This window comes from Glycine soja, chromosome 2, assembly GCF_004193775.1.
Source record: "Glycine soja cultivar W05 chromosome 2, ASM419377v2, whole genome shotgun sequence".
NCBI classification, from domain to species: Eukaryota; Viridiplantae; Streptophyta; class Magnoliopsida; order Fabales; family Fabaceae; genus Glycine; species Glycine soja.
This window is the reverse complement of record NC_041003.1, coordinates 48182180-48204805: the sequence shown is the minus strand read 5'-3', so window position 1 is coordinate 48204805 and position 22626 is coordinate 48182180. Positions and strand designations below refer to the sequence as shown.

At 30.5% G+C, this 22626-nt stretch overlaps 3 protein-coding genes and 1 pseudogene across 5 annotated transcripts; all 4 read right to left on the bottom strand.

The window, feature by feature from the left end:
* Nucleotides 1–657: 657 nt before the first annotated feature.
* LOC114401139 (hydroxymethylglutaryl-CoA lyase, mitochondrial-like) lies at nt 658–4881 on the bottom strand. Of its 3 annotated transcripts, none has more exons than XM_028363575.1 (9): nt 4689–4881; nt 3171–3362; nt 2810–3011; nt 2431–2610; nt 2206–2286; nt 1973–2136; nt 1637–1773; nt 1238–1353; nt 658–1103 (listed from the first exon to the last, which is right to left on the bottom strand). In XM_028363575.1, exons 2-9 carry the CDS (start codon nt 3335–3337, stop codon nt 849–851), a joined length of 1302 nt encoding a protein of 433 aa, XP_028219376.1. In that variant the 5' UTR covers nt 3338–3362; nt 4689–4881; the 3' UTR covers nt 658–848. The 3 variants fall into 3 exon arrangements, with proteins under 3 accessions (XP_028219376.1, XP_028219384.1, XP_028219377.1); XM_028363583.1 differs by lacking the exon at nt 4689–4881 and adding an exon at nt 4488–4611; XM_028363576.1 differs by lacking the exon at nt 4689–4881 and having other exon boundaries at nt 3171–4284.
* A 2745-nt stretch (nt 4882–7626) lies between these two features.
* Nucleotides 7627–11107, bottom strand: LOC114401123. Its single transcript, XM_028363574.1, has 6 exons — nt 10899–11107; nt 9298–9348; nt 9145–9214; nt 8931–8971; nt 8303–8362; nt 7627–7858 (listed from the first exon to the last, which is right to left on the bottom strand). The coding sequence occupies exons 1-6, from the start codon at nt 10962–10964 to the stop codon at nt 7805–7807; spliced, it is 342 nt and encodes a 113-aa protein (XP_028219375.1). The 5' UTR covers nt 10965–11107; the 3' UTR covers nt 7627–7804.
* Nucleotides 11108–12181: 1074 nt separating this feature from the next.
* On the bottom strand, nt 12182–14328 carry LOC114376931 (annotated as a pseudogene).
* Nucleotides 14329–16297: 1969 nt separating this feature from the next.
* Nucleotides 16298–18944, bottom strand: LOC114401107 (blue copper protein-like). The gene is made up of 2 exons (XM_028363572.1): nt 18551–18944; nt 16298–16993 (listed from the first exon to the last, which is right to left on the bottom strand). The coding sequence occupies exons 1-2, from the start codon at nt 18762–18764 to the stop codon at nt 16503–16505; spliced, it is 705 nt and encodes a 234-aa protein (XP_028219373.1). The 5' UTR covers nt 18765–18944; the 3' UTR covers nt 16298–16502.
* Nucleotides 18945–22626: the final 3682 nt, after the last annotated feature.

Here is a 22626-nt window from a genome sequence, read left to right as displayed (position 1 = left end):
TATTTTCGGATGGTGTGACATATATTTAAATATCACCTCATATATCATCTCAAAGTGGTTGTTGATATAGTATTTTCAGATGTATATAATATCATCACTAAATAATAATAGATATTGTTCAAAAAATAAATTTATAAAATAATCAACATTTTTTTATGAAAAACTAAAACCAAACATTTAAATAAAAATAAAAAATACAGAAAATAAATAGCTATCCAAAAGAGTTTTCTTATATTTTTTAATATCAAAATTACAAGAACTTTTCACGAGAAAGAATTTTGTTCTAAGTTGAAAATATTTTCAACATGATGGGATATTTTCGGGTTCAATTCCTTCTACAGTAACTTGTTTTGATAAGAAAGTATTTTGAATTCCTTTATATATAGTAATTAAAAGAACCCGTCTTGCAATTTTCTTTGAGATTAATTTCTATATAATGTGAGTACAAAAGTTTTTTTTTATCAATTAAAAATCATATTAAATATAATTTTTAAAATAATTATTATAACGGAACTTTACATATCATGTTATATTTTCTCATTTCCATTAGATTTCCCAATTTTTCCTCGTTATTTCCCAATGTTAAATTTAGCTCGTGTTATAAACATTGTACACAACCAAGTTGTGAAGGAGAGTGTAACAGTTAGGGGAAAATGGTAAAGCTAAGCTTCAAACGAGCACCTTGCACTTACTATATTTCTTCATTTCTAAAACCAAAACGCATCCATATGAGTGAACATGTTATTCCTCTTGTACCAGCATGTAGAACAAAAGGAACATAATATGTATAGAGTGATCATATGTCACTACTTGAAGCATATTGTCATATTGATATACATTTGGTACACTTAATGTGAAATCTTGGAAGCATTACTTGTGACACGGTTCAAGGCAATGGCAGTCTTTGAAGTGGATGGCCTCCCCAAATGGTTGCTGATGAATTCCCCAGCCAATATTAATTTTCCAAGATCAACATCGGTTTTGATGCCAAGGCCGTTCAACATGTACACAACATCTTCAGTAGCAACATTTCCTGAAGCTCCCTTAGCATATGGACACCCACCAAGACCAGCAACAGAGGAATCCACTGTGCTAATCCCCATCTGTTCAAATACAAATTAACATACGTTACTGATTATGTTGAGTGCCAAAACAAAACTAATAAAATGAAATCATTTTTTACACACCAAAAGACAAGCATGTCCAAAGGCCAAGCTATATTTAGTTGATGACTTACTTGGAGGGACACAAGTATATTTGGAAGGGATTGTCCATATGTGTCATGAAAGTGGACAGCTATCTTATCTATTGGAACAACAGCCATCACAGCCAAAAGCATAGGAACTACAGTTCCTGAACATAACAAAATGAATAGGAAACTATTTAAGTACAGAGGGATCATATACCAGAAACCAATGACAAATACTTAGTAAAATACAAAGCACTTAGTTTTACATTCATCCCCAAGTTCCGCCAAGAATTGACATTTTCACCTTATCAATTTCATACTGTAAAAGGTCTACAAGAATAGACAATCTAGTCTATCAACAAAATGAAACATATCCACCACCAGAATTATTGTATCAAGCATGGATCACTTAAACTTTAGAAGTTCAAAATTGATTAAACTTGTTACCTGGTGTGCCAACTCCAATTGTGTCACCAAGGGAGATTTCAAAGCAACCCATATCATATAATTCTTTGGCAACATATGCTACTTTTGAGGGAGGGATTGGTCCTTCCACTGGGCATCCAGCAACACATGATACATACCTATCACATTTCATTACAAAGAAACTAATTGAAATATGGAATACACAGAATAAAAACAGAATGGTGTCAGCAACATTTACAATATCAACCAATGGGACTTTCATGCATCCAACTACTATTTGAAAGGTCTTTCCCAACACATATATTGAAGCAACCATAATATGATGTAGTCTCAATAAAAAGAAAATGAAAGGCATACCCTCGAACAGGAATTGAGAGTTGTTTAGCAGCATGAGTAACAGCTTGGAAACGAATAAGGCTCTCTTCGATGCTACAGTTAATGTTTGATTTTGAAAATGATTCAGAAGCTGATGCAAAAATAGCAACTTCTCTAGCACCAGCAGCTATTGCAGCTTCAAAACCCTATGAATGTAAAAAGGTCAGAGATCTGAATGTATGTCTGCCTATTTATGGTTATCTAGATTATTCTACCTTTAAATTAGGGGTCAGAACTGGTAATCTGATGCCTCTCAAGTTATGCACTGCTTGCATTACATCCTTTGCATCAGCCAGCTATAAGACAAAGAAACATTATGATTTAAAATCAGATGGAACTAATGTCATCCAAAAGCAACTTAGAGAAAATTTACTCCAGCCATCACTCTTGAAAATCATCAATGTCAAGTTACAAGAAATAAGGTAAAGTCATTATTATACCTGTGGGACCCATTTGGGAGAAACAAAACTTGTAGCCTCAATAACAGATAGCCCAGTAGAAGCTAGTCTGTGAATCAATTCAATCTTTACAGCAGTAGGTACAATGTTCTTCTCATTTTGTAATCCATCCCTTGGACCAACTTCTACTATCTTTACAAACTTTGGTATACTATTCAGATACTGCATCATGCCATTATCCAATTAAAATTGAAAATATGTTAATTAGCAGAAAAGGAAATGCGATAAAATAAAACGACAACAAAAAGTTTAAAATATATTACTTAATTGGAAACAAGAGGAGGCAAGGTGTAAATAGCTAAGTTAGTAGCTGAAAGAACTTGAACAAAGAACATTGAAGATAATGCAGCCACTGAATTACCTTATAAGCCAAACCTTGCAAATCTTTGGTATGGCATTTTGGACTGGTTTGGCAATCAGAGAATGAATCATCAATCATTCCAAATTTCATTGACTTCCTTCCTTTGATCAGAGTTTTTTGACTGAAGGAGTCATCTGGGGATAAGTCCCTTGTTTGTCTTTTCCATGGGAATGTCTCTGCTGTATACTCTTCATCATCTTCACTGCACAGAGATAGAATATTTATGGACATAGTAGGCAGGTAAAAGATTAAAAACTATACAACAACAGTGATTAGAACATAAAAGAGGAAAAAAGGAGATTGAATGATAGAGCAATAAAATGTATCAAGTCTCTAACTTAAGTTGCAATACTTGACTCACTTGCAGCTGTTAGATGTGCTGCAACTTCGTCCTTCAATCCAGCAGTTTCCCATGCCCAAGTTATCGACTCTGGGACGGCAAGAACCAGATGAGAACCTCTGAATCCTATCAATGGTGTTCATGCTTGGCAACTTGTCAAGACCAAGTGGTTCCTCCAAACTTGACATGGTGAAGTGGTTGGGTTAAAGGGAGCTGGCAAAAGATGTGAGAGAGTAAATACTGTGCATCAAATGAGAGGCATATTTTCATCTGCATATCATACGTCTATTTATATTCACAGAATGAGAATCAATGGCAAGCTATACTCTTCTGGATTAAGGTTGTACTTCACAATCAGTTAAAACTTAAAATTGCAAGACAAATCAGTTGCCTTTTATAAATTTCATTTACCACAAATGATGCCACGTCATATAAAAAACAGTTAAAGAAGGATCATAATTAGTTGCAATTGATTTTAGTGTGTTTGGGTGAACTTTTGCAAAATTGATTTTTGAAGTGATGTGATTTATGTTTAGATGTTTTAATATAAAAGTATACTAGTAGTAAAACTCTATAAAATTCTCGATTCAATGTAAAAGCTATGTAGAATTGCTTCAACTCAAAATTAATTCTAGACCCAACCTTAACATGAAACCAAACATGTGGTCATTACTTAAAATCATGTTAGTATTTCAACGTAATTCTAGATAATCCAATGTTAATTCAAACATGCGTAGACAATGCTTGTATGAAAAAGTGGACACTTAAAATCATGTTAGCTAGTATTTCAAAGCAATTCTAGACCATCCAATGTTAATCCAAACATACACAGACAGTGTTTGTCTGAGCAAGTGGAAAATGAGGAGGAAAGTGAAATGGAGTTAGACAGAAATGTTTTAATTTTCAATCCTGTACTCCATGTTGCTTTGTAGTGGGCAAAAAATCACTTCCAACTTGCTCTCGTGCTATAATAGGGCCAGGATGTGTGGTTGGAATGTAAAGGAGGTGCATTCCACTTGCAACCTTTCCGCATTTGTGTTGTACAAAGCTTGTGTGAAGTGATTTTTCATTCCCCATTTTCCAATAACTCAAACAAGGATAGCCATGGTGACAAAAGAGTGATCAATCACACATAATTCATTAGCTATATGGTCATAAAAATTTGCTTGTTCGGTTCTGAGTATCTCACATCTCAACATCAAGTCAAAGCCTTTTTTATCTGGAAACATAGTATCAAATGAGAAAATGTTTTTAATATCATAAAGATAAACTGTGCTTTTGAGATTTTAAATTGCTGCTGATCACAAATTGACTAGAAAAACAAGAGGCAGAACTCACAGTAGAAACTTGAAACTCAGCTCCACAATAATAAATAAACTTAAAGCAAAAAAGGCACTCAATGGAAAACAATCCTCATACTCAATGAAGAGTGCAGAAAAAAGAAAAATCTATTTTTTTTTTCCTATTTGAATTTGAGACTTTGGTTGGCAAGTTCATTTAAGAGGCAAGAAAAAAGAGATTTGGAAGAAGCAGACAGACCTGGAAAAAGGAAAAGAGTTGAGGAAGCCCTAGAAATTGGGGAGAATGGAAAGAGGAAGTAACTAGAATGGGTAGGAACTGGAGGGGGTAGAAGAGTAGGAACAAAGGGAAGGAAAAGGTCATTGACTTTTTGTTTGATTATTTGAATTCAATGAAGACAGAGAAAGAGGAACTGGTTGGTTTTCAGTTGGTAGTTAGGTGACTAGTTAGGTCAGTGACACTTCAAAATAAACAAAGGTGTCAATACAACAAAGATTTGCGTTCAAAAGAAAGAGTTATGTGTATCAACTTAATTTAACCAAGCTGTTAATTCATTGATTGAAAATCACTCTAGTTATAACTTATGATTCAGATAGGTATTAGAAAATACAATATGAAACTTAGCGTAGGATTGAATCACGGAAGACTTCTTTCGACCTACAGTGAAAATAAGAAAATTTTTACTCTTGAGAGAATCTCTCCTAATTGATAAGCATACCTGTCCTTTACATAATCCCTCCAAAATTAACACAAGTTTCTGAATATTTCTTCTTAGATATGATAATCCTAATTTGTGGTGATATATAGTCTTATCAGAAAAATTGAATGACGTAGTATTAACTAACAACTCTTTATCATCACCTTGTCAAATATGATTGGAAGTTCAACTAAGTATTATGCTTAGTATCTTGAATACGCAATGTCTATACTTATGACAATAGTAACTCTGTGATTTCAAAAAATAAGAGTGAAGTGGCCACTAATTCAGGGATCAACACCCGTAAAAGTGAAGCAGACGCATCCAATCATGGAATCAGTTGGTTGCTCGGTCCTAATAGACTTTCACAACAGTATGTATATACTTGAAGTGAAAAGATTGTGTAACTTTAAAAATATCGTTATCATTTAAAATCAGTTGGAATATTTAATTTCACATCCCAGTAAAAAAAAATTTCAATTTTAAGTTTCTAGGAATTCCTTAGCATTTATCTTTTTAATACTCCTCTGCTACACCTTTATATGATGTTTAAAATTTTGGTATAGGAACTAAGAAATGTAATTAATTTGTTGATTTTTTTTAAAAAAATATTAGATAATTTTTAATATACTATTTATCTCTTTAATTAATTACTCATTTATTTTTATCATACATTACTTTCATTAAGAATTAATTAAGGATAATCTTAAAAAAAAAATATTTAATGCATAATTAGTTTTTGTAAAACGATATTTATCTTGGAATAATATTTCCTTCTCTAAAATGTCATATTATATGGAACGAGCTAGTAACATTTTCCGCTCTGAGAAATGAGAAATTTCGGAGCCCTTTCCATAATAATGGATTCCTAATTCCTAATTTGAAAAGGTTTCATGTTTTTCAGATTTTGTATTTGTACGCTAAAAACAAAAGGAGAGGTGCGACCAAGACAGGTAGAGTGTCATTCTGCTTCTGCCCAACCAACAACTAAACCATTAATAAAGATGACATCAAAGCTCAACACTCATTTTTGCCAAATGCAACTTACAACAAATATCTCACTTTAAATCAAATTATTCTTCAATTTAATTTAGTCGTGGTAGTATTTAATTACTTTATGAATTGAACTATCACAGAGGCTGTGATTCTGAACATTGTTATAAGGAGCAATAGTCATTGAAAGATGCATGGTATTTTATAAAGGCCATTATATAAAATAATATGTATATATTTACAGAACTAAAATCCCATACATTATTGGATAAATGAGACTTGAGAGAAGCTGCTCAATTTGTGTTTTACGTAGCAGCCAGCATGCATGGCGATTCATAACTTGTGGTCATATTTATTTAGATATTTTTGTAATTATTATAAAACAATATATCATCTGAAAATAAAACATAGAACTTATTCTGAATAAAATAAAACATAGAAACCAGGCATTTTTTCTCTTATTAACCAGGTAAAGGCTGGATATAAAAGGAAATGTCGTGTTTTTTGGTGATACTTACCTATCAACTGCTAGCATGATTTAATCAAGCCAACCGAACTTAAATGGTGACTTAACAATAAACCCGAAAAGGAAATAAGATATACAACTAGCGTTACATATATAGTGGCATATTATCATACTTTATCTTAAAATTATATATAAATGGTTAAAATTATTTTAATTTAATTTTAATAATCCATTTTAAATTTGTAGTCAAATTTATTCTTCTTGCATTCTAATCTATCACCTAATACAGCTGTCCTACTAGGCTATTACTGGATACTAAGGCCTCAACTATCTTGAGTTTTCAGTTGAATTATTATCTTCCTCAGGTATAAACATAAGACAGGCATCGTAGATAATATATATATTAAAATAACCAATCAACTCTCCCATAAAAGTGTGAACATATTAATACAACAAATGGTGGCTTAGAGTTTAACAATTAGTTTCCAAATGTGTATGGTTATTATTTAATAATGCTTATTCATCATTATGATATTTTTTTCCCTAGAAAACAATGAATGTTTCTCAATCCATTAAGTCAAAGATTAATCAAAATCTCTCACTAAATAAATCATTTGCATTCATATGAACAAAATGAAACCTTGCACCCCTCCACTAAGCCATTAGTTTACTTGCAAGATATAACTAATCTATTACCGGTTAAAAAAATGATTCCAAGGTAAAAGAATCTAGTAGATATTTTTAGATTTCTTAAAAAAAACAATTTATATTTATTCACAATCATAAAAATATCATTAAAAAAACAAAGAATCATGAAAAACTATTCTAAATAACTTCTGATTTTGATTAGATTTTATATTCTTTTCAACTTTTGATTATTTTAAAAAATCAAAACAAAAAAAAAACTTTTAAAAGTGATTATTTTAAATAACAGACTTTATATATGATTCTGATACGATGACAATCACCGCTTTATGATGCAAACTTCAGCTTCATTTGAAATGAAGAAAAAGGGGCGAGGGTTAATGGGGGAAGAATATTAGTTCTTACTAATACAATAATAATAAATAACTACAAATCAAAATCTCGCAGATATTAAATTATAAAATACTTTGATACAGTACAAAAGAATTACAATGTTACAACGGCTGATTGTTTAATCACAAGAAATGTCGAAAGCATGCGTGATTCTTTAGAACTCTAGGATGAATTTAAGAAGCTTCGAGCAGCATCTAAACTCAACTCTTCATTGACCTAAAATACAATGGAAAACATAAGATAAAACAAGAAAATAAATTTTCATCAAATGCGATACTAACAACTAACAAGGAAACTCTGCTTCTATTTATTTCATTAGAAACATTTTAATTTTATTTTCCTTTGTTTATCTTTTTCTGGAATTTCAGTGAGGAAAATGCAGTTTTCTATATTTTATTGCAAAACATGTATAATGTTCTTAAGTCTATGCAGTTCACAATTATTTTCCTAATCAATGAAAGACAATCCTTCAAGAAAGACTCGCCTAAAAAAATATAGAAAATTCCATTTTCATAGAAAATAATACTTTTCTGGAGGCATAACTTTTTTTAGACAATTTCACAAAAAATGCTTTCAAGAAGATACTAAGTTGTATAAAATATATCTTTCATAATATATTTTATGGAACAATGACTTAAATTTCAAATATTTTGCACATACTAGTTTCTTATGGATTTGTTGGAATGACTTGCAAAATCTCTCCGCTTCTTCTGCACCCACCTGTCGGAACATTAGAACCAATGAGCTAAGTCTCATTCAAAGGATACTTGACAACTTGTTTAATAATCACAGGAATGCCATGGATAATCAATAAAATCACCAACAAAGTTGTAGGCTTATTACATAGCAGACATACCAAGACATCACCCCCTTATCTCTTTTGTCACTACTGTCTGAAGGGCTTGTAATAGTTTAATATCAAATTATAGCTCTCACAAACAGGCTTACGAAAAAGAGAATGCACAAGAGTGAAAACTTGTTCGTGCACAGAAATATTAATAAGAATATTTCTCCCCTATAACAAAAGAAAAAAAAAAGTACCCAAAAAAACTTGGCAAAATAAAGGTCCATTAAATGAAAAATTCATCTGGGCATGGAAATCAAGTAAAAGGTCACTGTTGCCAAAGGAATGAAGCAATGATGCAAAACAACTGATTTATTGACATAGCATATGGACATGGTACTAGAAATAAACAAGGGTGTAAGCAAATTTCCTCAATAATGTGCTACAATGTTAATTCTAAAACAAAATCAGTATGCATATAGTAACAGGTAAATTTCAGAATACCTTCCTAGCAGCCTCTGACTTTAGCTTGCTCCAAAATGAATCTGTAGATTTGAAGAAATCACACAAGCATACCATTAATTTCAAAATCATAATTCTGTTTTCTGTAAGTTATAACCAACATAATTAACTACATTGCCATGTAACTCATGAACTTTGATGTGCTTTCTAGAAAACTGAAGTTGATAAAAAAAAAAAGTCCCAAAGATAGTGGTACCTTGTTGATTAATTCCTTGCTTCTCAAAATCCTTATCCCTTTCGTCCCATGCATCTTGCCATTCCTTTAACTGCAGAGAAAATTTTGTCGGCTAACATCAAATATATAAGCAGACATCAATGCATACAACAGATTCAGGTTCAGCATTACCACCTCATTCTGTGCTGACCCAGATGCAATTTGTCTGGATGATGTTGCTTCTGCCTGAAATTTAACAGTTGTCAATTTGGTACTTCAATGCACTCACAAATTATAGAATTTGTAAATTATTTAAGTGAAGAAATAAAAAATTTGGATTTTGCATCATAATATGCTATGGTAATCAGTATCTCAAGTTCAGAAAATAATATTAATATATATTCCTAATGCCAGTCCTTCAAACGTCAATGTTGTGCATAGGGATTTTGCATCATAGTATGCTGTGGGAATCAGTATCTCAGTTTAGACAAAACCAATTGATTCATATAAAACGCTAATGTTGTGCTAACTACATATGTTAATGAACTAAACATGGAAAATTATTCCAATGATCCAATCTTCTTTGTATCAAATAAAAATCAAAACAAGATGAGATAACATTAATTGGTTCAGACAATTTCCTTGGCAAATCCCAGCAACTGTAAGGAAATCTCCATAATCCAAACTGAGCTTACAGGAGGCAGAGACAGACAAAAGAAAGGTCAAGGTTTTGCCTCTAAAGTCTAATATAGGTCAAGTAGCAAGTGCTTTAACATCATCCTAGCATTTCCCAATCAGCAAACCATGCATAGAACAAAAAAAGTTAATTCAGCATACTGACCATCAAAGCATAACAAGCAGAGATGGCTTTTGGATTTCAGTATGTTCAAATTGTTTCAATAAAGTTCAAAAGTTGGTACAAAATACCATTACATTTGTAATTTCTATTAAATAAGATATCATAACATGGAAAAGAGAAAGAACACACAAAGGAAGGAGGATAGCTATCTTCCTAAAAGACTAAAACTAATAACAAATAAATAAATAAAAATAATACAACAAAAGAAGAAACTTAAAATTGCAGAACAGGAGAGCTTTCCAATCCAGCTAAACGTTTAGAAGAGAAATTTCCTTTAACAAAACCATGAGAAGGGACCCAGGTAGTATCCATGAATTGAATACAACCTTGTCCCATGACCGCTCCATAGAGATGAATGTCCTCAAACACAAAATCAATCCATTTCAATCAAATAAACCATAGATCTGCAAACACTCCACAAAGTCTTATGCTCACTGCTCCCACCTCCCACCTCCCACCAAAGCCTCTGACTTAATTCCTAGGTGAAACCGACTACAACATTTCATTATTTCTTTTGATTTAACTCAATTAGTGTACAGTTGAATTACTCAATTTCACAACTGGAACTAAAACCACATCCTCACTAATAAAATTCATTCATGCCAGAACCTGGTTAACATCTCATACCAAACCCTCCTCATATATTATGGTACCCTAACCCTTTCTGCTACAGCCACCTTAAATTTCCACATGAATTCAGACACTACAATACCTTAATCTAACACTACCATCTTAAACCAACGTAAAAGCCAAAAGGTATAATTGTATTAGAGAGAAGCAATATGTGAATTACGAAAATTACAACATGGGTCTCTGAAAAATCGAAATTTAACTGGCAGAGAAGCCAGATTGCTGATGCAGAGTAATAGAGAGCAACAATTAAAGAGAAGGCATGAAATTTTAAACCCTAAACACAGAGAGAGGAAAAGAGAAGTACGGTGTAATCGCGAGAACGAACAACGGGGAAAAGTTGGAGAAGGCGTTGAAATTCAGCTTCATCCATGCTTCACGGCAACCCCTTGTTGTTGTTGAAGGAGAAGACTTCACTTCGCCGACCAAAACCTTCTCAGAACGGAGAAACGCAACCACACTCGCTGTGACTATTGTTTTTAATTTTTACTAATAAATTCAGTTTTTTAATATTATAATTTGATTTGATTTGATGGGGGTAAAGAAAAGAATATTTTTAATCTGACTTTATCTTATTTTTTGTATTTTTTTACTTAATCAAATAATCAGTATCTTACGGTCTGAATGAATTTTACTAAATCAAATGTATATTTTTATGTAATTAAAATTAATAATAAAGATTTACATTTTAATATATACATCAGATTATAATAAAAAATTATAATAATAAATAAATTTCAATATATGTTTTGTATTACAAATTAAAATATATAATTTTAAAAGTGAAATTTTCTTTGCGCTTAGTACTCAATTTATTCCTCTAATTATTTTAAAAGTGTTCAATTAGATTTCTATATTTTTAAAATGAAATTCTTTATTAATCTTATTAGTTATAAAAAAATCTTATTTTATGAGAACTAAAGAGACACGCAAACCAAAAAAATAATTTTAAATCTTCCTAATCAACCTTTCCGAAAATATTAATTATTAACTAGAGAAAATAATAAATACAACAAAGAAAATACTTACTTTTCCAGCTAGTTGTTTTAGTAGGAAAATGTTTTAATGCAATACTCTGTTTTTTTTTTTTAAGAATACAATACTCATTTCATCTCACATTATATTTTCCTTTAAAAGTTTTAATTTATATGAAAACATGTCACTTTAAAATATAGTTTTTACTAATAATCTAATTTTTTTTGGGTCACCTACTAATAACCTTATTAATATGTTCTCTAAATACTTAATTCACAACTATATTTCAACTCTTTCAATAGGAATATTTTAATAGAAAAAATCATTGTCATGGTAATTTGGATAACCAGTAATTTTCTTAATAAAAATACACATTTCCTTGAAAGACAGCATAAAAATAAGCATCTGCCATCTAAGTATATCATTACAATTGTCCATATTACCTGTTTAATGAGTCAGGTAAAAACTAGATAATTTTAAAATATAATTAAAAACATTTAAGTAATTTCAAATTATGAATATTCATAAATATAGAATAGATACCTTGTTATCCAGACCCTGATCGTGTTAAAAATTCATTCAGTAAGGGATTTACCTAAGGATACTAGGTTTCTTGTCATCACTATTATATGGACCTACTACACCAAGCACGAGCTATACATAGTAAATGTTTCATCTACCCAAAACTTCATAAATGAGGGTTACAGGCTATAACTCGTACAATTTATTATTTCCAGTCTTGAAGAATGTTGACACACTTTCTTAATATTGACTTTGCACCTTCGTTCTTCTCTATCTCGTACTGATGAAGCAGCTCGTTCTTGAATCCTTCATTGATGGTGCCAACTGAAGGGACGTCCATGGCAAGGTTCATGACTTCCAGAACACATTCTGAAGCTGAAACATGAACCTAATTTTGGGCACAACAAATGCAGAATATGAAATAAAATTATCAGCAACCAATTAGATTACTTACAGAATCACCACTTGTTAAAGAAAAAGTATACAAATCTAACTGATGAATAATGTTCAACCAAACAAGACGACAGTGATGTACCTGGGCAATTTTTATTGTGCTTATGCAATGTAGTATTTTTGGTGACAGAGAATGAAACATCTAAAGAAAGTAAGCCAGCCTCCATTACCTCCTGAACAAAGGAAGTTGCTCCAGCAAGTTTGTGACTTCCCTTGGGAGTCCTTCACAACATTGTGGAGCCTTTGGGCAAAGTTTTTTTATGGATAAAAAGGCTGTAGTTTTGACTGCATAAAGATTGCTTTCTTAATTAAAATTTAATAAAAAAAATGGAAGGGAATTCGAAAAATGAAAAAATGAGGCATAAAGAATACCACTCCATTCATGTTCTGGTAATAAGAACGCTGTATATATGTGCATTAAGCCCTTTTGCTTTTCAAGAATATCATTTATATGTGCTACATGGATACAAGAGGTTAAACAGTCAACTATTTTGTTATGTGGAACAGAAATCTCTTCAACACAGTCCAACTCTCCAAAAAAAAAAGTATATCTCAAATTGTAATGGTGGGGTGGTGGTAGCAGTGATGGTTGTCGTAGTGTCGGTGGTGATGGCTACTATTGTGGGGGTGGTGGTAGGGGAAGGGTCACATTGTTAAATGTAAGGAAAATGTACTTTTTTAAAACTAGAGACCAAATTGAGTTAAATCGATTTTTGTTAGTTTTGAAAACGAATTAGAAAGTTTAAAATTGAGTTAAAAATCATTTTAGTTTCATTTTTGTCAGATATATTTTGTTTTGAAAATTAAATTTGAAAACAAAAAACTTACAACCACCCTAGCATGTGAAACTTACATCAATAACTATATTAAATGTTTCGTTGGTGGCCATACAATCTCATATGAGAACAAAAACTATTGTAAGATATAAATGAAATAATATCATGCGACAAATATTTGAACATAGTTATATTATAGTTGTCAATGATGTAAGTACATTTCATATGATTGACTAATAATTAATATTCGTTATGACATACATGATTATCAATTTTTCATTTCAATTGTTTAAAATAGGTTTATGGATGAGTGGAGTTCAACCTTGGGTCATGGTTCAGTGTATGAATTCCTTTAGTTTTAGTCCATACACAATGCAAAGGATAGACATGCTGAATGTCAACGTTACATTGAAACATGGGTTAAAGAATTTTAACGAGAAGTCTACCTAGGAGTTTACTTGAATTAGTAAGTCAAATTTATTAAATGCCTGTAAAGAATGTTTGTATTTTACATACCTAATTATTTTTTAATTCAGGGACCATTGGCAGCCGGTTATTTTGTATCCTACGAAGGATGTTGTCATTTAGTTCTATTCGCTGCATAAGAAGCCTGATATTTATATCAAAGTTGTAATTAACAAGTTAAGTATTATATTATAATTCATTTAATCTATTGTAAACGTTGATACATAAATATTTTTGTCCTGGTTTATACGTTGATATTTTTTACTAAGCAGTGCAATGAAGACATTAAAGATTAGTTTTGATGGTCAAATTGATAAAGTTGCAACTTAGTGGATTGAATTAAAGGTTAGTCATATAAGTCTGAATGATCATGTTTTGTAACTTCGTAATTGTCTAATTCAATCATTTTACATATTGAACGTAGAGTCATGTTCAAAGCCGAGGGTATAAGTGTGACCATTATGTCATGTATTGGGTGTGGAACATAGTAAGCATGGGGTTGAAGAATGATTGGAGTATGGTATATTTACGTTTCAAGAACCGCATCAAATCGTTGTCATGGCCGCCAGATTGGAACAACAGCAACAACAGCCCATCAATGGTTTTTGTTCTTTTTTTTTTAATCTTTTTGTTGTTTTCTTGTTGCCGATGTCAATAATAAATGTTGGTTTTGGGGTTTTAAGATTTGTTTGGATGATAAAGTTTGGGTTTTTATGTTTTCGTTTCTGAAATTCCCCTTTTTGTGGTTTAGTTGGTGAGGTTAAGCAGAAGAACATGGGTGATGAAGGAAGAAACAGAAGGGTGTTTCAGGATATTGGGAATCTCGTGGGTTTACAAGGCCATGGAAATGGAATTAACCTGTCTAAGCCTGTCACAAGGTTTTTTTTTTTGAAATGTTTTATCCTTTTAGATAATTTTCATCTGCTTTCTTTTACCTAATTCTGCTCTTTTCTTTTTTAATAGGAACTTTCGTGCTCAATTATTGGCCAATGCACAAGAGAAGAACAAGGTTGTTATGGGGAGTGTCATTGTTTGGCAGTTACCATGGACAGCCTCGAGCTGAGGTTTGTGTTATCTGTCTTTTAGTCTATTTCGACTTTTTTTTCATGCACTAATAGCCTAATAGCTATTCCTAGATATAGCAATATTAAAATCTTTTATTTCTTCTAGATGGCAAAAAGGCAGTTATATATTAGTCCTTTGCAACATAATCTTAGATGTAGGTTTTGGTTACGGGTCTTTTGTTTCAGCAGTTCAAAAAATGTCCTTTTATTCTAATTTCCTGTGTCACATATTGCATTGTATATATGTCTTCTCTACATGGCAAAGAACTTTTGTTCTTTAGTCCTTTATTTGTCATGTCCTGCATTACTAGTCTGACTATTAAAAAAAATCTCAATGTTTAGTTCTAATATTATTTTGTAATTTTTTCTTTAAACTATTGGTGTATCATTTTTCACCCACAATTGAAGTTGGGGACACAATCAAAATGGTGAACTTAAACTTAGAACCATTGAGGAATTTCTTATGCTACAAAAAATTCAAATTTGAGGTACTCTTTTCATGGATCTTCTGGACAGCATGACGAATCCTCAAAACCTTATTCATCATCAGGTATTGTTAATGGTTCATTTGTATTGTTTTCCTTTTCTTTAGGCATTATTGGCGTATACCATTTGATGCAATTGATATTTGCGTGTCAAGTTGCATTGATATAGTAGTTTGTAATTATACAAAGAATCAAATTCTGTGCAAATAATAAATGGTCCCTTTATCCATAAATAATTGTCATAAATAAAGGATACCACAAACTAAACATTGACATGTTCATCTGTCAAGTGTTACACTTTGAAATTAACAAACTTTGAGGGATGAACGGGATGATTAAGAACGTCATCACACCAAATGCTGCCATTTTTTAAGTCGGTTGGCAACCTTAGTAAAAATCTCCTTTCCACTGTCGTAAAAAGTTGTTTATGCATTAGTGCTCTAAAGAAACTAATTCAACCAGCACCCGTCATTAAGACATTAAAAATAAAATCTTATATAATAGTGTAAAATCTTATTTAAAACTCCAAAATCCTAAAAGAAATCAAGAAAAATCGAGAGCATAAGTTTCTGCTGCTACACGTGCTTTCACATACCCTGACATAAACTATAATCACGTGAATTTGTATGAAAGTAACATATATGCCATGGCATGATACAGGTAGGTACCGACATTATTAGTTATGGGTTTTTTTTTTTTGTGAAGTTATTAGTTACGATTTAGTAGTTTAATTTTATTTTAGTAGCGCTAATAAACCAAATATAATAAAGTAACACAATCAGTTATTTACGTTTAATTATGTCAACAATTATCCTTTCTTTAGGCACCATATGCATTTATCTTTACTAAACTCGACCACTCTTGAAGTTGCCAGCAACAATAGAAAAAGGAGGGGGAGGAGGGGACTCGACTCGAGATTAGATTAAAAGGACAAGCAATGTTATATGATCTAAATTGAAACTCATATATAACAATAAAGGATTGTAATTGTTACATTATTTTAGTTTACAACAATAATAATATATGGTATATCCTAGCTCACAGTTGAATCTCTCAAAACCCCACTGTCTCACTCACACTAGATAAAAAAAAATAGATAAAATAATAGTAGCATATATTTAAAATATATATATATATATATATATATATATAAAAAATAAATCTTGACTCTTTAAAACAAGAAAAGTAGTATCCCTAATAAGACAATGTGAAGTTGTGCATGCATTAAAATTGAAACAGAACTACTAGATTTCTGGTCGTCACTAGCTTTGTCATCATCATTTTCTTCTTTGGGGTGACTGAAATTGGAAGGAACAATAGTGTCTGGTGCTGAATCATCATCTCCAGCAACAGGACTAGCAGGAGATGGAGCATCTTCTGGGGATTTAAGACTCTTTGGCAACCCTTGTCCATAGGTCACATTTATTTTGAAGTGTTGTCCACTCTTGCATTGGTCACCATCATAATCACCTGAGAAGAAGTATGTCATGCCTTCCTTCACCAAAGGAACAGCCACTGTCACAGGATGTGTTTGGGTGTTGGATGGATCAGAAGCTGACCATTGGGTTGTGTCCTTGTCTTGTGCATCATCATAGTCACATTCTTTGTATGTGGTGAAATTGTATGTCTGAACCACTGAGTGGTTAGTGTCCGAGTTGAAAACTGAAACAACAATACCCAAAAATCAAAAAGTTGTTAGGTAAGATTATTTGATGTCATAATAGAGCATGGTAGAGAAAATTGTACGAGTAATATATACAATCATATAGTAAAGTATTTTTATATTGTTAACCAAATATATAATTTTGTCGACTCTTATAATAATATATCTTAAAAATCATATAAGATAATTTTTTTATTGGTTAATAGTATAAAATTTGTTACATTAAAAATATATAAAAATAAAACTCAAATTGTAATACAAGATGTTTGTAAAAAGTTCAACCTAATTTCAAAGCATGTTATTGAGAGGTGAAAATAGAATATCATAAATATTGATACCAAACCGCCAACAACACCTCCATGTTCAAAGAATTCAATAGGATTATGATAGAAAATTTAATTGACGGCAACTGTAAAACTAAAACATTGGCATGGTCTGTTGTTCAAAGAATTACCTACTTTTCTGCCCAACTGAATGCTCCCCCTGCTACGTGGAAATGGCGTATTCTAAGTGTTTGGTTCAAGTCAATGTTTCTTTTTCTTAATTTATTCTTCATGAAACGTATGGCTTTTTTAAATGATAGCTTAATCATCGCCAATTATAAGTGTAATGGTTTATGGTTAGCTTCAATTTGACTATTAGCTTTAAAGCAAGTCCCTTTCCTCACTTTTTCTTCGTCTCAGAATATTATTATTACAATTTTTACATAAAAGAGAAATTAAACAAGTAGTAGAAATGAGTGGCCACTCAATCAGAGTATCAAAACAGAATATTTGTACCAAAAGAAAAGAATAACAAAAAGTACTACTAGTAGTTGTCAACAAGTCATTTTGGGTATCAGAATTTCCTTTTTCCCTTTTAGCCAAAAAGGGACAAATGGTAACTAACAGTAATATTCTTTGTTAGCTATTGTGTCAAATGGAAGAGTGAATAATTGAGTCGAAACTAACGGTTGTGGATCGTGTGACAGACTCCAGAAAAATACCAACAAGAGTAGTGATGCCTTTCTCTTAGTGCTTCCAATTTAAGCCTAACTTTTTTTCTAAATCGACTAACATTAATATATGGCACAACGTACCCAAAAAAACAGCATATATGCTGCAGAGGGAAACAACACACGATAGTACTATGATTGAAGCCAATCTATATTTTGTGTCACTCTAGAAGTATGTTAATGGTACAACATATTCCAAATTAAAAATACAAGTAAATAGTACAGCTTTGCTTCTTCTATCATACTTTAAAGAAAATAGATACTTTGTTTGCTTTCAAAGAAAGGATAAAAAAAACAGAGAAAAATTATAGGATGAGTGATGTAATATTATCTGTCTTTCCAATCCAGTATTTCTCTAAATCTGATTAGATATCATAGTAGTGTTGAATTTTAGTCAAATAAAACCAGATCAATGCAAATTGGAGATCAGATCAAAGAATTGAAACTAGAACAATCAAGCCATAAAGAAATTGTCAAAAAACATTCAACCACTATTTTTAAAGACAACAACAAAACACACAAACAAGGATTGCAAGCAGAAAAACATGATGAAGAAACTTACTGAGGAAATCTCCCAAGCTGAATTCTTTACTGTCAGCCCACTTCTGGTAATTGACATTGGACTTCTCAGTATTGTCAAACCATCCTAAAGAGTCTCCAACTGTATAATTCTTGTAGGCCTCAGCAGATCCTGAGAGACAGAACAAAAGGAGGAGAAAACAAGGGACGGTTGAGGACATAGGGCCAAAAGAGCTGCTTCTTCTTCCCCGTTCCATTCTTCTTGGGGTTTGTGAAGGTGTAGTATGAAGCACAGAAAAACTGGCTTCTAATCACTGGCTTAAGAGAATGAGAATATGGGATTCTTGTGCTGCCAGGCTGCCAACTATGGAGTGTTTATGAAGCCCTGACTTTCTGCTGAATTACTAAAATAGTCACTGCTCCATGTTGCTCTAAATAATTTGTGTGAGACAAGTATAGTTGTTTTCTTTATATCTTTTTTTAGATATATTTTATTTATTTATTTTTCTTTTCAACAGGATATTTTCTAATTGAGAGGCCACATTAATGATGGTTTATTTGAAAGTGGACTCAAATTTTTTGAGAAGATGTGAACTCAAATTTTGTAAATTTTAAAAGGGTTAAATCATCTATTTGTTCTATATAGTTTCAAGATTCTTATCATTTTAGTTCTATAATTTATATTTTAATTCTTTTTAATTAGTTTGAAAGTGATTTTTTTAGTCTTTATAATTTACATTTTAATTCATTTTTAATCTCTATAATTTGAAAGTTATTTTTTTAATCTCTATACTTTATATTTTAATTCTTTTTTAGTCTTTACCATCAAAATATAAATAATATTATCAATTAGAATTAACTACAAAAATATTAACAAATAATTCGTAACTAATTTATCGCAACATAATTTATAATAAAAAATAGTTAATAATTTATAATTAATTTGTAGTTAATTATATATATATATATATATATATATATATAAGGACTAAAAAATAATTAAAATATAAATTATAGGAATTAAAAAGATTACTTCCAAACTATAGGAACTAAAAAGAATTAAAATACAAACTATAAAAACTAAAAAAATAATTTTAAACTATAAGGACTAAAAGTGAATTAAAATATAAATTATATACACTAAAAAATTACTTTCAAAACTATAAGAACTAAAAAGATAAAAATTGTGAAATTATGGAAACTAAATAATTAATTTAACCTTTAAAAAAACATAATTTGAAAGGAGTTCAAAAAAATGACTGAAAATTTTGAGCAAAAATTAATCATAACAAATCTTATGAATGTTTAAAATTAATGACATGATTATTAAAAACAAATCTTTTGAGTTAGCAGTCAAGTAATTATATATACATATATAATAAATTTATTGATTTATATAATAATCACATTAAAAAATAGAAACAAATGATTTTTAATCAATTGATAGTGAACTTGTTTCTATTATTTTTCTGAAAATGCACAAGAGATTCCCAGGGGCAAATCTCATCATGGGTTTCATCATCACTCAGTTGTAAGAGAATCCCAATAAAAATAACCATGTGATAGTTGACACGTGGAATGAGCCAAAACGGTGGGTCGGTGACATATCTTGGTTAGATGTCTCACTCATTATTATAAACTTTGGATATAATAAGTGATGCTTTTAGAATATGAAGGAATAAAGGGAAAACTCTTCATCGTTGATATCTTATCTTCTTCGTAGGACAATTCTAGTATTTTAATTTTTAAATAATTGGGGGAAGCAAACACTATATTGACAAAACTAGAGCATTTTTATTTACTGTACTGTTTAATTTAAAATGTAAAGGTTGGTCCGTTTAATTTTCTTAAAATTTAAAAACATTCCAAACAAACTAACATATAATATTATTCGATTGTTTTGTAAACGACTTAATTATTCTTATTCATGATGACTTACTTTTATTTAGAATTGAGCCGGTCCATAAGCTAATTCAATACTCTAAACTTGCCTTAATTTTTGTCTTTATAGTAATAGCGACTGAACATTATTGAAGTTTTGCCTTAATTTTTTGTCTTTATGGCTTAAACTAATTAAATCGGGACAATCATTGTGGACTCCTCACTAAAGCTTTGCGGAAACTAAACAAGGGAACTTGAGTTATCACGATTTTAAGTACCACAAACTCAAGGTTTGCCACTCTTCATATAAATATTTTAACAATCAAAATATCTGGGGAAATAGATGTATTTGTTACATTGAAAATGACATGAATTCATATCCTTTGATATGAAATATGCCACCCCTTTAACAACACAGCATTGGTTGTACCTTTGTTCTTTAGTGCAGTGTGCACACACAATTATTTCAATATAGCAATAAAACGATGCAACTACTTGGGTTTGACTTTGCATTTAGCAAGTAGACAGATTAGTTAGTCCTGAAAGTGATGTCCAAACCCTAATGTGATGTTATGCTTTTCAGCTATAATTTAGATAAAAGAAAATTAAATTGTTTTAGACAAATACACACAACCGAGAAAAAATTAATAAAAAGGACAGCATACACTAATATGGTGTGTTTAATTAATATAGATTTTAACCAATATAGCAAGACCTATTAACTTTTGAATTTGTCAACTCCAACTTTAAGGGTTAAAGTTAAGGAGATAAAAATAACAAATATTATTGGAAAAAGAAGTATTTTTTATATTAAAAAAAACAAATTATGTAGTTTTCCCTTTCTTAATTATTAAAAACTTTGTGCTTGCATTTCTTTAATCTTTGTTGACACATATCTCCCATTAATTAGAAATATGATCAAAATAATTTTTCTAAGACTTGAACAATCTTCTCTTATTAAATTAGCTTTTGAAGTTGAGTTTATTAAAGTTGATATACTTCTAGCTTTTAAAAAAGAAAAAAAAAGTTAAACTACTATTTCTAGAATGGTATTATATATATATATATATATATATATATATATATATATATATATATATATATTCTATTCAATTTAAATTTTGGCCCAAGTGTAATGGTCTGATCTTACAAATTTTATGTTCTAATTGTTTAGTCTTGAATATGAGAAGGGTACGTATGTTAAAATGTTTTTCATTTCAGGTAGTGATAAGACTAAAATAATTCTTATAAAGCTTGCATAATTCTCTATGTTTAAACTAATTTTTGAAAATGAATATTTAGGGCAAATCCATTTAATTCACTCTCTCCCTTAAAATTGAAATAACTCTTACTCTTACGCCAAATTAGGAATGTCACCCATATGAAATTAATAATCAAGCATGCATTTTGAAAATTGTATATCATAAAGTGAAACTATAACACACGCATAATATAGAAGCTAATACAAATGAAAGTTTACGACTCAGAAGTATAAGTATATATACCAAGCAAAAGGCGGCCAATCTTGAAAATGTACAAAATCAAAGTACTTTAATTACTAAGAGCTTAGCTAGTAATTAAATAATTAAATAGTTTACAAATACAGGACGTATTAAAATCTCAGAACAGGACATTGGTTTAATTTAAACTTTATAACGTTTTTAAAATGTCACACGGTATCCGTATAAATACCGTATACCTATCCCATCCTGTTTAATTTTGTTCTGGTCTTGTAGTTGAAGTCGTACGAGATGTATACGTTTTGAAATAGGATTTTCTTCTTATAAGAGTGAGTTGTCGTCTGTAAGCAAGTGTAAAAATGAATTAAAATTAATGAATGAGAATTTTTACCACCACTCTTATTTGTATATTGCTATTTGCTATATTGTTATTTTCTTTAATTAAGAGACAAGATTCACTGATACTTAATGTTAGACTTGATAAAATTACAACTGCAATAATATTTTTATGGAAGTTAAATTTTATTGATCCGACATTTGTGTTTTTGAATTACATTAAGTTTACAAGATTTCATGCAATTTAAAAATTAATTAACATTCCATCTTAATATCTTATTTTAATATGTGTGTGTAATATGGTATTTAAAAATATAATTAAATTTTTACAATTAAATTACATACAAAGAAATTTGTTTTTAGATAACTGTCAAAATAATATATGTCCAACGACTAGATGATTAAAAAACTATTAAATATGTCATTTTATCATTGATAATTA